The 15711-nt window shown below is 46.4% G+C and overlaps 1 protein-coding gene across 1 annotated transcript in view; it reads right to left on the bottom strand.

Moving 5' to 3' along the window:
* Positions 1 to 308: 308 nt before the first annotated feature.
* LOC126427136 (uncharacterized) overlaps positions 309 to 15711 on the bottom strand; it is a 32826-nt gene continuing 17423 nt past the window's right edge. The window contains exon 4 of the mRNA XM_050089360.1: positions 309 to 6988. Coding sequence (XP_049945317.1) covers positions 5511 to 6988 — 1478 coding nt within the window. The 3' untranslated portion in view covers positions 309 to 5510. The remainder of the gene's footprint in view (positions 6989 to 15711) is intronic.

Genomic DNA, 15711 nt, shown 5'->3' with positions numbered 1-15711 from the left:
TTCGGCGAGTTGTAACTTGATGATATTAGCCAAGTGACAGTGGTGGTTCGGTTCAAAGTAATTGACTTGCCTGGGGTAATCGTCTCAGAAACGCAGTAACTCTAATCTCATATAACTCTGTCATTCGACACTTTGCGTTCACTTCAAGCCACATTTCACACAAGAAGTTATTTATTACTTTTTTACCTTACCTGTTTGAGCCACTCTATGGAATCGAACCACTAATAAGCTCAAGAAACCCATTTACACGTTCATCCACATACTGCTTCCATTGGATTCTCTTTTGATTTTGTAAGGATCTGACTGTCTCTTCTCATGGTACTTATATTTCAAAACACATAAAAGTACAACTTTCATGCACATATAGAAAATTTCCTTGTTTGAGACAACATATGTTATATACATACATTATACACTGTACATTAATAAAACCGACAAACTGCAAAGACAGAGCCCCGGCGGAAACCGGAGAAAAAAAACATCCTATGAACATGTGCCACAGTAAACTTTCGAGTAGGGGAGGAAACGCCCAGGACAGTGCCGAGGTGTGTGGCAGTGGGAAGGGGAGCCAGGCTCATCAACCGCTATTGGCAGGGAGGAAGGTATACCCGAGGTATCCATGACAGCCGATCCAGAGTCCAGGGTGGGAGAGGGAGCCACCGATCCACCTGGAGGCCCTCAGGGAGATGGCAACCGGGGGCAGGGATGGTGACTCGAGGACCACGTCTCTACCAGAAGGAGGTAGGGAAAGAGGCGGCAGCGCGAGTCCCGTGGGGCCACACAGGCAGAGCTGATTATGATGGTGGCGCTGCAACCCTTTCGACGTTTGCACTGACATCACCCGCCACCCATGGGCCGCGACGACCGTGGCGCGAGTCCAACCCACCTTGCACCTGTACTCGTGGGCCCATATTGCCATGCCAGGGGCATACCGCTGCGATGGCTGGGAGTGGGGACGGGAGCAGGAGGGCATCAGTAAATGGAGCAGGGTCCACGGCTGTCGCCCATTAAGGAGCTCTGCCGGTGTCCATCAATTGGCATAATTTGATAGATGCTCAAAAACAGGGTGAGGGCCGACGTGGTCGGAAATGTGTCGACTGCCTTAGTCAACAGTTGTTTAAAAGTGTGGACAAGCCTCTCCGCTGCGCCATTGGACGAAGGGTGGAATGGGGGGCTACAGATATGTTTGATACTGTTGGCCCAACAGAAGTCGTGGGGGAGGGCGCCGTGAATTGGGGACCATTATCGGAGACCAATGTGCGTGGCAGACACTCGATGGCGGAAACTTGGGCTAGGTCCGTGAGTGTAGCCTCTGTGGTGTTGGATGCCATTCGGACAACATATGGGTATTTGGAGTAGGCATCAATAATGAGTAACCTCATGGACCCCAAAAACGGGCCTGCAAAATCGATATGGATGCGATCCCAGGGCTGGCAAGGCACAGGCCAGGGTGCAAATGACTGAGGAGGACTTGCCTGGTGATGTGCACAGACTGTGCACCCATGGACCATGCGCTCAATATCGCCATCGATGCCAGACCAATACACATGCCGGCGAGCCAAGACTTTCATACAGGACCCCAGTGCCCGCGGTGTAACAAACCAAGCACCCGAAGCCATAATTCTGGAGGGATGACCACCCAATGGGCATCCGACTCCATGGTCAATAGAAGGACATCATCGACCACAGAGAGCCTGTGGGACAGGTGGCGCCAGTGGCTGAAATCAGACTGCATCCAATGTGTAATGGATGATGGCCACCAGTCGACTACGTAGTTGAGAACCTGTCACAAGACAGGGTCGCCAGCAGGTAGCAGCAGCAATGTGAGCAGTCCTAAGAGGCAGACCATCCAGCGCATCCTGGCAGGCAGAATCAATGTGACAGCAGAGGACCTCCTGTTGGTCAAAGGCAGGATCAGGGCCCGCTGGGATACGTGATAAAGCGTCAGCGTTAGCATGGTAGGTGGTGGGCTTATACCAGGTGGTGTAAGTGTAATTATGTAAAAAAATGCCCAGCACTGGAGATGTTGAGCCGTCTGCTCTGGAAGGTGAGAGTGTGGTCCAAAAAGTCTAACCAAGGGTTTATGGTCCGTCAGGAGGGTGAACTTTGCCCCAAAGAGATAGGTGTGAAATTTTTGGACAGCAAACACTATCACCAGAGCCTCCTTTTCAATCTGGGAGTAGTTCCGTTGTGCTGGGGTCAATGTCTTAGAGTCATAAGCTATGGGCTGTTCGGAGCCATCAGCATCCCAGTGTGCAAGGATGGCCCTTGCCGTATGCTGACACATCAGCTGCCACAACCTAGTGGCAGTCTGGAGAAAAGGGAGTAAGACAAGGGGCGGACTTTTGCGTTACATTTAAATGGAGGAAAGCCTGGTGACAGGCAGGAGTCCAATCAAAAGCTACATGCAGGTGATTGAGGGGTTGAGCAACGGAGGCAACCTGGGGCAAGAACTTCAAGTAATAAGTAACCTTGCCCAAAACACCCGGAGTTCAGGTAAGTCTTTGGGATGAGGAAGGGCCTCAATGGCCACGACATTACGACCTGAAGGGTGAATGCCAAGCCAGTGGCATAAGTATTCTACCTCCGGTTGAAAAAAAAACAACACTTGTCCAGCCCGCAGCATAAACCAGGAGACTGCAGAGCGTGAAGTAAGGTGCTGAGGTTTTGCAAGTGTTATAGAGAGAATAATTCTTGATTTTTGAGACTTTATCTTAATAGATCATGAATTTTCAGTATATGATATGCAGGAACGCCCGGTCACCAAGATGTCATGCAGATAATTCACACAGGCAGGGATAGGCTGTGTAAGCTATTCCAGGAATCGCTGGAAAATGGCCGGCGCCAAAGAGACAGGTGCTTGTACTTATACAATCAGAAAGGCGTGTTCATAACCATGATGTTCTGAGATTCGGCATCCAAGGGCAACTGGTGGCATGCCTCAGCCAGGTCGATCTTGGAAAAATACTCTCCCCTGGCAAGCTTGGCAAGAAGGTCTTCCTGTCAGGGAATGGGGTAAGTGTCAATGAGGGACTGAGCATTGACTGTAGCACCGAAGTTCCCACACAGCCAAGGGGACCCACTGGGTTTCCATATGACCACCAGTGGTGTCGCCCATGCACTGTAAGTTTCAGGCTCCAGCACGCCAGTGGCCTGGAGCCGATCAAGTTCCTGCTTGACTGCAGGCCGGAAGGGGCTGGGCTTGGAAAAAGCGAGGCTGTGCATCCGGCCGTAGGGTGATGTGCGCCTGAAAGCTGGAAGCACATCCGAGATCCGCTGCAAACAACAACGCAAAAGCGGAGCACAGATCATCGAAGTCCTGAAAGGGAACAGCTGTGGAAACGACTTTAACGTTGTCGGAACTTGAAAAGCCAAACAGTTGAAACGCATCCAGGCCAAACATATTCGTAGCCGACGGATGGTCGATGACAAAGATGGTAAGGAGCCGGGGAACATGTTTGTACGTCGCCTGGACGATGAACTGCCCACGACGGGGAATGAAACCGTCTCTGTAGGCGACCAAACGGCGAGGGCGAGAGGGAGGCGACAACGCAGGATATCCCAACTGGGTATATGTCGCCACAGTAATCAGGGAGATGGTGGCCCCAGTGTCGAGCTGAAAATTGGCATCCTCCGCGAAAATGCGGAGCGTGAGGTAAAGCTTCCACACTGATGGGTCATCCTGTGGGACGACTCACTGCAGAGCATGGACTGTATCTTGAGGCCCTGGAAGGGCAGAATTGGAGCAAGTCGAGCGACTACGACAAACCGATCAGATGTGGCCCTCCTTGTTACACAGCGCGCACGTTTTCCAGTGGTGGGGACAATCAGCCCCCGAATGGGCAGTAAAGCACTGAGGGCAAGATGGAAGTGGGCCGCGCGACCGGCGACGAGGGGTGACCGAAGGCGCCGACCCCATAGAGACGTCAGACAACGAGGAGTCCCGACGGCGCCAGCCTCTGTCGGCCGGGCCATGTCGACGTCGCGAGGGCGGAACCCGCCGTGACGCCACGATCGCCGTCACCTGCGGTCGCGCCATAAGACGCTCGTTAGCTGCTTGAGCAATTTCAAAGGAGTGGGAAATGCGGAGAATCACTTCCAAGGAGGGGTTGTTCAGTTTCAACGCCGCAGTACGGACCTCAGGATCGAGAGCCAGCTGAACCAAAACATCCCAGATCAGGGAATCTGCATACGAAGCCTTACACTGATGATTGGTGCACATAAAATCGCATGGATGGCTGAGACCCTGCAAGTCCATGACCCAGGAACGATACGATTGACCAGGCTGTTTCTAGTACTGGTGGAACTCCAGCCGAGAGGCGACCACATGGTAGCACTGGGAATAATAGTTTGTCAGCAAAAGGCAGCTCTCCTGGAAAGAGAGAGCCACAGGATCGGACAACGGTGCCAACTTTCGGAGAAGAAAGATCCGGGGAGGCCCAATACAAAACAACGACCGTTGCAAGGAGTCTTCCATGACTTGAGAAGCAGTGACATGTTGTTTCAGCCGACGTAAGTAGGTTTCCCAGTCCTCGTTAGCGTCATTAAAGTGTGGAAACGACGGCGGACGTGGGAAAGCATCGGACACCCAAAGACTCTGGAGCTGTCGTGGTAATGCATCCTGGGCATCGATTATGTCCGTTAGCAACTGCAGCGACTTTTGTAAGATGTCTAACTGGGGCTGCTGCTGTTGCATGAGCTGCTGCTGTTGCTCCAGCAGACAGACCAACTTCACTTCCATACCAACAACGACCACCTTTTACCTCGTCATCAAAATGTTGTAACGGCGACCGGAACAGTCGCGGGGTTGAAGTGACGGAAAATGCGGCGGGACCCGCGGAGCGGCCCGCGAACGACAACCCAACGGGATAGGACGAACACGATCAACGAAGGACCTTACGACAACAAGAAGAACAAGACGACAGCGTCAAGAAAACCTAACTAAACAACCACGTCCACTCGTAAACAAAACACGAAAGTAAATACGCTGTCTAAGGCGAGGCGATATGTCCAGAGATGTACGCAATGTTAGACTGGCTGGCTGAGCGAGAGGCAGGCGCTTAAGCACTCTATCGAGGACGCCGCTATTGGCCGGTGCAACCACGTGTTCCACTGTGGCGCCCTCACGCTAAATGCGGGCCAGGGGGCGAGCGCCGCCACAGCTTACGGCGCGATGGTGCAGAGACCTCCACGGGTCTTCGACGTCCATGACGTCTGGCGGGGATCCAAATTCCGCGGTGCACGGTACCAGATATTTTTGGGTACACAAAGCGTTTCCCAACAATTCTAGTAAGTAATCTCAGTGCGTTAGAATGTGTAGACAGAGGTTACCACTTGCAAGCAAGGATGCAGTTGTAAATGAAGAAGACATAAGGAAAGAGAAGTACTGGCTGTACTACATCACATTTAATGACGTTTAATATTGTCATATCAGGCAGATTCAATTTTTATTGCTGGCTTTAATGCAGACTACTGTCAAGACAGTTACTTGAGAAAAATACTGAAGGAGGCTACAGAGAGGATTCTGCAACCAGAGACTGTTCATTGTTTCTCCTGGCTAGATTCATCTCAGCTGCTGAACACAGCTCTAGCCCAGCAGGGATGCTATTTGGGTTCCACCATGCCAGTACCCTGTTCTTCACTATGGGGAGCGTCGTTCCATTACAAACGAAACAGACGAAGAGCACTGGTCCTTGCACCATTGTAGCTAGATGTACATAATACACTAACTGCGCTATCCCTTGAGCCTGGTGGAACCCAATTCTAATAATAATTCCTATTCCACTTAAAATAACGGTCTTAACTGACATAAAAAGACATTCCTTCTTTGAGGCAAATTTTGTGTTACCAACAATTTTGAGTTGCCGCAATGAATACCGAGTACGTAGGTACATGTATCCAACCAGGCCGAGAAAAACCAAATTGAAAGCCACTGACAGTGAAGTCCCCACAAGGACTAACACACGACTGTGGATCAGGTAATATTTACTCGTGTTTTCTAAAGCAACAGCTGCCACACATACTATACTCCACGGTATTAACACATACAATACCTGACGACAGAATAACTTGCTTACTTCAGCAGGTAGCAGGTCGTTTGGAAGCCTGAGATGACGAACACAAGCATACATCTGGTAGCAGAATGAGTTTAGCCAGATACAGCTGAGAAGTGTGAGGGCACTATCTATCAGCACTGCTGTAGGTAAGTCAGGGAAACCTGCCATACGATACACGACCTCAGAACACAGGATCTGGATTATACACGTGATCTGAAAGGACAAGAGTATCTTTCCAGGCAAGTTACGTAACTGGGGAAGGTACATGTATACTCCGGCAGTCGAAAAACGGAAAATAATATTTACCATTATAAATGAGATTTCTAAAGGCTTCAAGCTGTCGATTTTGAAATCCTTGTATTTTAAGGTAGCGTTATTTAAACTGTTTTTGTAGTTCAGTGTTTCTTCTGTTAGCTTTTGATGCAGCATGCTGCTAGTACGATCGCTCGATAGAAATTGGAAATAAATGAGCGTACAATTATGGCAATGCTTAAAGGAGGAAAAATCGCGGCACTTCAGCAACAGAATAGCTCTGGAAACAGAGCAGATGGCATCTGTAGCGTTCGATTCCAGACACGATTGATCGTCAGGACTATCGAAGTAGCAGCGAGCATCACTCACGGACTGTATCATACTAAACGGGACGCCCTGACAAATGCTGTACGAGTTGACTGCCATCCAGGCCAGCAGACAGAGGTTGACGTTCACCCTCTGTGTGTAGGCCAGGTAGCTGGTCACGGGTATGTGGGGCGACCTCTGCACCACGTCGTCCCACAGCTGCACACGGCACTGCTCGCGCTGCTTAACCGCTTCCAGAGGCAGGTCTTCCAGCGGACACGTGGGGTGGTCCAGGGCGTTCGCCAACAGCTGCACGCAGTCAGTGTCCACGGAGAGTGTAGCGCTGCTTCTGTCCTCCAGCTGCCAATCCTCGTCTGCAAAAAAAAAAAAAAAAAAAAAAATGACAGCAAGTAAGTGGTGCCAATACACTGCAGGTAGCTGAATCCAGGGCCTTATCTGGATGATAAAATTGGGCGTTGTTTTCCTACATTATCCTGGAGCTTTTACCCAGAATTATTTAAGGCGACAAGCCAACACAAGTTAAGAGTATTGACAAAAATAGACATCATTGTTAAGTATGCAAGTCTATTTCATCTACAGGGTGTCCAAATAGTCCTTCTAACGCTCTTAATAAAAATGAGGAAGTAAATAGGTTTTATTGATATTCCTGTTTTGAAGATGGCCAAAAAAACAATGTTATCAGAATTATATTTTTGTTTCAGCGCTGCAGTCTTTGAGTTCCGAATCCATGGAGCAGCAGTTATATTGTAAAGGAGACATTAGTGGCGAAGTTGTGGGTGCATGAACACCTGCATTAGTAAAAACTATGAAAGGCATGATGAGACCGTTTGCCACGGTCCACCTCGCAAAGCAGCCCGTCCTGATTGAGATAAATGTCCTGTATTTTCAGGCTGTCTCAAAGACAGGTCACGTATTTGAAGCAATAAAAAGTGAGAGGAAACATGTGTCATGTCTCTTAATCAGATGAGCAGTCTCCAATGAAATACGTTTGCAAAAGAGTACTTCGACTTCAGGCATCTTGCTGAACAATGCACAACCACACTGAAAAAATTTGAATACGAAAGGATTTAGGCGGTGTTTGTTACGGAATTATCTGACAAAGATATGGAGTAACAATTTGTAGCCTACGGTACTTCGTTGTGACAACTTCTGCCATGCTTCGCTCAAGAGTGTTTCTTACTGATAAATGTGCCATATATAAGAGTTTGCTCAGGAAAAATATTGTTTTCTTGTCTAAGGCAAATACTCATTATCAGCAAGAGTTGGTAAGGAATCCACCTCATCTTATGTGGGCCGTGGTGTGATTACAATACCTGTTAGGACCGCATTCTTTTGAAGCTTACATGAATGGGAACTTTCATTTCTCTGTACAACGGAAAAGCCCGGTACCTCAGCTCCATGACAATGCAGTCACAGATCGTGTGTGGTTGTAGCAGGAAGGAGCTTGGGTCACGTTTTGTTACTGAGGTGTGTGGGTTCCTTAATCAACAATTTGACCTCGGATTGTGTGCTGTTCTGCAACATTTGAAGCACATTACACAGGTGACCACTATATCCCAATATTACCACCTCAACAACCCTTGGAAATGGGCATGACAGATTTCAGATCTTACCACGCCAGTAACTCAGTATGATGATTAATTAAGTCCCATGTGGCTCAACGTTAGGAGATCAATGGAAAATTGACGCCAGTGTTGAGGAAGTCTTTCTAAGCAGAATTACAAGGACGATCCACAATAAAGCAAAGGGGACAGCGAGACACATAGATCTCTGTGTAAGGTGTGACCGTCCATATACCGGTCTGCTGGGTACGTATTTTTTATATCTAAGTATGTCAATATAGAACATACTCTTTTGACATAACTCTATGGGCATGCTGTACAAAGAAAGAGGATACAGGCTGAATTCTCGTCTTTCTGATATTTCTCTTTCCTCCGTGAACTTAGTGACCCCATCACGCAGCGTAAAGAAAAGTGATGAAGCAGATTTGTCACCAGTTTGTTTCGCTAACGCGAGAATGTCGAGGAAAAGCCCTACAAAATAAAGTAGCTGACGATTTAGGGAGTACTTTTACCACAATGAACGGTTACTCTTAATATTCTGTTAGCATAAATTCAAAGACACCCAGAAAAATGTAATTACATCGTCTCACTCGTCTCTTGTGTGATGATAATAATGCAGCAATAAACGCTATTGGGACATATATGCCTCGGCTTCTGAGTGGATGAATCTGGGATAACAACTCCGGAGACTTGGGATTCAGGCATTGCTCTCGAGATTCCTTCAGTCACTTATCACTTCTTTCACCTCTGACACTGCTTTATCGAAATCGAAAATGTTGGAACTGCAGAATTGTTCGGAGACCCAATAATCAACTGTGTCCCACAATTATTAACTGGGATAGTTAGTTCAAAAGTAGGAAGACGGCGAGTGACCACAACCTGCAGTAGAACAATGGCTCGCTAAGCACTGTGGTGACCAAACCAGGCCTCAGCTTGAGGACAGCTTTATCGACTGCAATCTGAGAAGTCCTGATAGTTGTTTTCCTCGAGCACTATTCATGTTCAGAGTACAAATCAAAGAAGAATGACATTGATACTCTATCACCCAATGTATATAGTTCATTGGCATGTTGAGCGCAAATGTAGACCCAGTAAGACGAATAAGTTCCGAAAGAGTCTTATACACAGGCAGATTCTGTGAAAGGCCGAATATACGACTTTGATGTAGACACTTAACTTTTTTTTTTACTTACTTCACTCCCACCACATGATTGGGTGGTGGGCAAGCTGCAGTCACGTTGCTGCTCTTCAGCCTATCCAGGTTAGAAATGCCTGTATAGTTTTTACGGTTAGAATGAATAAAATGATAGGTTAAAAAAAAAGGCATAGCGTCTCTAAAAAAACACGTACATTGAAGTTGATGATGGTGCTGTGGTGAGGATAAAGCTAGTGCATCTGGCAAGTCATTGGGGAGTCAATTCCCAATAACTACTATGAGAGCAATACAGCATGAAGCTCGTGTAGGTCAGAAAGGGTGTATATATTTCAAGGTGTTGGAGTGGGCTGGGAAGTATGATTGAGAAGTTGATGTGGGTAGAGTGAGGTGTGAGGCGAGATTACGGTGGTCAGGAGGTTGGAAGCGGGAAGATCTACATATTGAAGAGACATAGACGCTAGTATTATAGCTGGTTGGATGAGTAATTGTCTACATACTGTTCTGGTACAGGAAGAAACAGCCAGTTGACGTTTCGCTGGAATAGGATACAGAAGGGGGGCAAATGGAGGGTAGGTATGACACGTTGGTATAGGCGCAGCAGAAGCCCAAGTATGCAGAGGATAGGCGAGAACAATCTGCTTTTGATCCCCAAGTTTATGGAACGTATACAATTTGTGACAAAGTTTGAGGAACTTCAGAAGAGAGGGCAATCTAATCAGCTGGTAGAGGTTGCGTGTGAGACGCAAAAGATGATACAGAATGCCAAGGTGTTCTAAGACTCTAAGGAATGGTAAAATTTATAGAGTGCTGAGATCGAAGCTCTATTGGTGGAAGTAACACTGGGGCAGTTAAGGCTTTTGGAAACACGAAGCAAGAAACAAGATAAGGGGTTAACATCCTGTTGATGAAACAGGTATTAGAGACAGAGCATAACCCAGAATCGGGAAGAATGGGGAAGCAGGACAGCTGTGTCCATCCAAAGGAATCGCCGTATCATTCACCTTAAGCTGTGCAGGGACATCACAGAGAAACTAAACTTGGTCGAAAATCAAGTTCGGGGACACCAGCTTACCACAGCATTGCCTCAACCAGTGGGTTTTTCCAAGAACATAGGATGGTTGAATGATGGAAATCCCACATTGTTGAGTTTGCTGTTTTCTTGATTTGAGTTTGTTGTAGGCTGGGGATGCATGATTATTCCAATATATGAGAAAGAAAGTGAGAGTCCTCTGCCCATGTCAGCAAAGAGAACTGGAGCAGCAGGTCCGCCGCCTTACTGTAAACGCTTATCTTCCTCCACCTAATTGGGCACTGTTCTCGCATTGTGAGAGAACTGTGACTCTAATTTATCTGTTCACTATAGTTGTGGATGCGTTAATAGCTTAATATCCACATCTGACACGCATGTTGTTGTGTATGCTTTTAATAAATTTACAAGTAGATAAATGAAACAGTCAATGAACAAAACGCCTTATTGTTTGGAAAGCAATACACTTATCTTTATCTCCTTATGGCTGGGGCTGTATGAGCATGTGTGGTATTAATTGGGGTTCAAATACTCAGGAACTGCAAAACCACTGAGTGGCATTACAGCGCCAGTCTGCAGATGACGGACACTGAACGTTTACTGCAGCTGGGACAAGTATGTGTCTATTGTTGGCCATCGACTCTCTGTATATGCATGCCTGGTCTAGGCTTGACTGAGTGACGTTACACCAACACTGCACTCTGAAGGCAGAAGTGGAACTTTGTCACTTCTCTGCTGTCATCATGGAACTGTTGATACTCTCATAGACAGGTTGGTCTCTGACAGAACTCGTACCAGGCGCTGGCAGAGCTGGAGAAACTTGTCGTGTGTGGTGCCTCAAAACTACAGGAGTGGCTTACTGTTTCATTCTCATAGGTACCTGGTGATGCTGCTTAGGCGTACAGCATCTCTGTGATGATCGATTGACGATTAGCTGCAGGCAATTATCGTGGACACCACAGGTGTCACCTTCAACAGTGTCTCGGGCCCACATGTCATGATACACTGAGGAGAGGTAATTTAATGTAGAACACTGACGCAAGGCCCAGTGATGAGAAACTTTATGCTTGCATCTCCCCTCCCATTACTGGTGTTAGACCGTCAGCGAGAGAGCACCCTGAGTTCCTGCTACTAATAAGGCAAGTGCACCATCCGCTTGTTACATATTTTTTACGAGCTTCAAACAGGAGTGACTTATTTTCAGTTATCTGTGTAGTTACTAGTTTATTTTTTGTAATTTCTTGTGTGTTCGAGTGCTTACAGCATTTTATTTCAATAACAGTTTAGTATACAGTACCGCCGTTGCTATCGACCCTCGTACCATACAGGCTTTTGTTTGTTTGGTTAGAACGACTGAGTGTCAGTTAGACGGTCAGTGAGAGAGCACTTCGATTTCCCACTGCTAATAAGGCGAGGACACCGAGCTTCAAACAGGAGTGACTGCAGTAATGGATAGGAACTGTGATTGTTGTGTACAGATGCGAGCTGAGTTGGCGACTCTTTGCTCATAGCTCCAGGCTGCGTTGGCTTCCATCACACAGCTTGAGGCTGCTGCCAAGGGGCGCCACTGTGAGGGACCAAACGCAGGATGCGTCTCACGTGTCCTCCGATCGGTCCACTGCTGTGACCACCCTGGGTACTGCCTGCACTGAGGTTGACCCCTAACCCATGGTCGAGTGGAAGATCATACCAAAGTCTGGCAGGCAGCGAAAAACATTCCGAGGGGCCGATCGTAGGGCTCTCTGGTTCGTTTGAAGAGCAGGTTTCGGGTGTTATCTCTGGCTGACGATGTCTGGGCATTCACAGGGGGTGGGTTTGCTGGTAGTTGGGGGCTCCAACGTTAGGCGCGTAATGGGGCCCCTTAGGAACATGGCTGCCAAGATGGGGAAGGAAGCCAGTGTGCACTTCGAGTGCATTCCAGGGGGATTCATTTCAGATGTGGGAAGGGTGCTTCCAGATGCCATGAAGAGTACAGGGTGCTCCCATCTGCAGGTGATGGCTCAGGTCGGTAGCAATGACGTGTGTCGCTTTGGATTGGAGCAGATTCTGTCTGGTTTAGATTCTGTCTGGTTTCGGGCAGCTAGCTGAAATGGTAAAGACTGCCAGTCTTTGCTTCCGAGATTAAGGCAGATCTCACCATCTGCAGCATCGTCGATAGAACCGACTGTGGTCCTTTGGTACAGAGCCGAGTGGAGGGTCTTAATCAGAAGCTCAAGCGGTTCTGTGACTGTGTAGGCTGCAGATTCCTTGACTTGCGTCATTGGGTGGCGGGTTTCCGGTTTCCGCTTAATAGGTCAGGAGTTTACTACACACAGGAGGTGGCTACACGGGTAGCGGGGGCTGTGTGGAAGAGACTGGGCGGTTTCTTAGGTTAGAATGTCGCAGGGGACCACAGAAGGGGCGTCTATCTAAAAGTGAGCGGGTAGAACGCAGTAAGGTAGGTGTAGAAACGATTGGTATTGTAGTTGTAAATTGTCGTAGCTGTGTTGGGGAAAGAACCACAGCTCCAAGCCCTAATAGAAGCACTGAAGCTCAAATAGTTGCAGGTACAGAGAGCTGGCTAAAGCCGGAAATAAGTTCAGCCGAATTGTTTTCAAATGATCTAACAGTGTTTAGCAAAGATAGATTAAATACAGTTGGTGGTGGATTATTTATTGCTGTCAGAGGCAGTTGGCCTTGTATCGCAATTGACCATCAGATTAAACTATTAATTAGATCGTTTTACCGACCCCCCGACTTAGAAGATATAGTTGCTGAACAGTTCAAAGAAAACTTGAGTCTCATTTCAAATAAGTACTCCGCTCATACAGTTATAGTCTGTGGTGACATCAATCTACCCTCGATAAGCTGGAAAAATTATACGATTAAAGCCGGCGGCAGGCATAAAACGTCATCCGAAATTGTACTGAATGCATTCTCAGAAAATTATTTTGAACAATTTGTTCTTCAGCCCACTCGAAGCGTAAATGGTTGCGACAGCATACTTGACCTTTCAGCAACACTTACAACCATCAAAAAGAAACGCAAAGTATATCTATTTGAAAAAGCTGATAAAAATGCTCTTAACGCATTTTTAAGAGACAGGCTTCACTCCTTCAGATCTGATCATGTATGTGTAGAAAAGTCATGGAATGTTTTCAAAGTGATAGTATCGACAGGAATTGAGAGATATAAACCACATATTTAATAAGTGATGGTACTGATCCCCCATGGTACACAATACGGGTTTGATCGTCGTTGCAGAAGTAACGAAAAAAGCATGCCAAATTTAAAAGAACGCAAAATCTTCAATACATGCAAAGTTTTACCGAAGTTTGAAATATAGCGCGTACTTCAGTGCGAGATGCATTTAATAATTTCCACAACGAAATTCTGTCTCGAAATCTGGCAGAAAACCCATAGAGATTCTGGTCATACATAAAGCACACCACTGGTAAGACGCAATCAGTACCTTCACTGCGCGATATCAACGGTGAAGTCACTGATTGACAGTGCCACTAAAGCAGAGTTATTAAGCACGGTTTTCCGAAACTCTTTCACCAAAGAAGACGAAGTAAATATTCCTGAATTCCAATCACGAACAACTGCCAAGATGAGAAACATAGAAATAGATATCCTCGGTATAACAAAGCAGCTTAAAACACTTAATAAAGGCGAGGCCTCCGATCCAGATTGTATACCAGTCAAGTTCCTCTCAGAGTATGGTGATAAAATAGCTCCATATTTAGCAATTATATACAACCACTCTCTCACAGAAAGATCCGTACCTAAAGACTGGAAAATTGCTCAAGTCACACCAATATCCAAAAAGGGAAGTAGGCGTAATCCGCTGAATTACAGGCCCATATCACTAACGTTGATTTGCAGTAGGGTTTTGGAACATATACTGTATTCGAACATTATGAAGTACCTCGAAGAAAACGATTTATTGAAACATAGCACGGATACAGAAAATGTCGTTCTTGTGAAACACAACTAGCTCTTTATACTCATGAAATAATGAATGCTATCGACAGGGGATGTCAAATTAATTCCATATTTTTAGATTTCCAGAAGGCTTTCGACACCGTTCCTCACAAGCGTTTTCTAACCAAACTGCGTGCCTACGGAGTATCGCCTCAGTTTTGCGACTGGATTCGTGATTTCCTCTCAGAAAGGTCACAGTTCGTAGTAAAAGACGGAAAGTCATCGAGTAAAACAGAAGTAACATCCGGCGTTCCCCAAGGAAAGGTTATAGGCCCTCTATTGTTCCTGATCTATATTAACGACTTAGGAGACAATCTGAGTAGCCGTCTTAGACTGTTTGCAGATGATGCTGTCATTTACCATCTTGTAAAGTTATCAGATGATCAAAACGACTTGCAAAACGAATTAGATAAGATATCTGTATAGTGCGAAAAGTGGCAATTGACCCTGAATAAAGAAAAGTGTGAAGTTATTCACACGAGTACTAAAAGAAATCAGCTAAATTTCGATTACGCGATAACTCACACAAATCTGAAGGCTGTAAATTCAGCTAAATACCTAGGGATTACAATTACAAATAACCTAAATTGGAACGATCACATAGATAATATTTTGGGTAGAGCCAACCAAAGACAGCGATTCATTGGCATAACACTTAGAGGGTGCAACAGGTCTACTAAAGAGACTGCTTACACGACGCTTGTCCGCGGTATTCTTGAGTACTGCTGTGTGGTGTGGGATCCGCATCAGGTGGGACTGAGGGATGACATGGAAAAAGTTCAAAGAAGGACAGCTCGTTTTCTATTATCGCGAAATAGGGGATATAGTGTCACAGACACGATACGTGATTTGGAGTGGCAATCATTAAAACAAAGGAGTATTTCGTTGCGACGGGATTTCCTCATGAAATTTCAATCATCAGTTTTCTTCTCCGATTGCGAAAACACTTTGATGGCACCCACCCGTATAGGGAGAAATGATCACCACGATAAAATAAGAGAAATCAGGGCTCGCACTGAAAAATTTAAGTGCTCATTTTTCCCGCCTGCCGTTAAGAGTGGAACGGTAGAGAGACAGCTTGAAGGTGGTTCATTGAACGCTCTGCCCGGCACTTTATTGTGAAGAGCAGAGTAATCACGTAGATGTAGATGAAATACTAGGGACGGAAATTTCTTCCATCACCTGGATTGGAACCATCTTACCTTCGATGCGAGTGCCACCATACAACCATGTTTATGTATGCCATGGTGGAAGTTAACGAGATAGAAATGATTGGTGGTATTTATTGTAATAATTCCTTGTGTTTTTAACATAATTGATTTTGATGTAGCAGAGGCTACACCACGAGGTGAAGTTATTGAAGCA

The sequence above is a fragment of the Schistocerca serialis genome, chromosome 11 (genome assembly GCF_023864345.2).
Source record: "Schistocerca serialis cubense isolate TAMUIC-IGC-003099 chromosome 11, iqSchSeri2.2, whole genome shotgun sequence".
Lineage (NCBI taxonomy): Eukaryota > Metazoa > Arthropoda > Insecta > Orthoptera > Acrididae > Schistocerca > Schistocerca serialis.
This window is presented reverse-complemented; position numbering and strand designations above follow the sequence as displayed.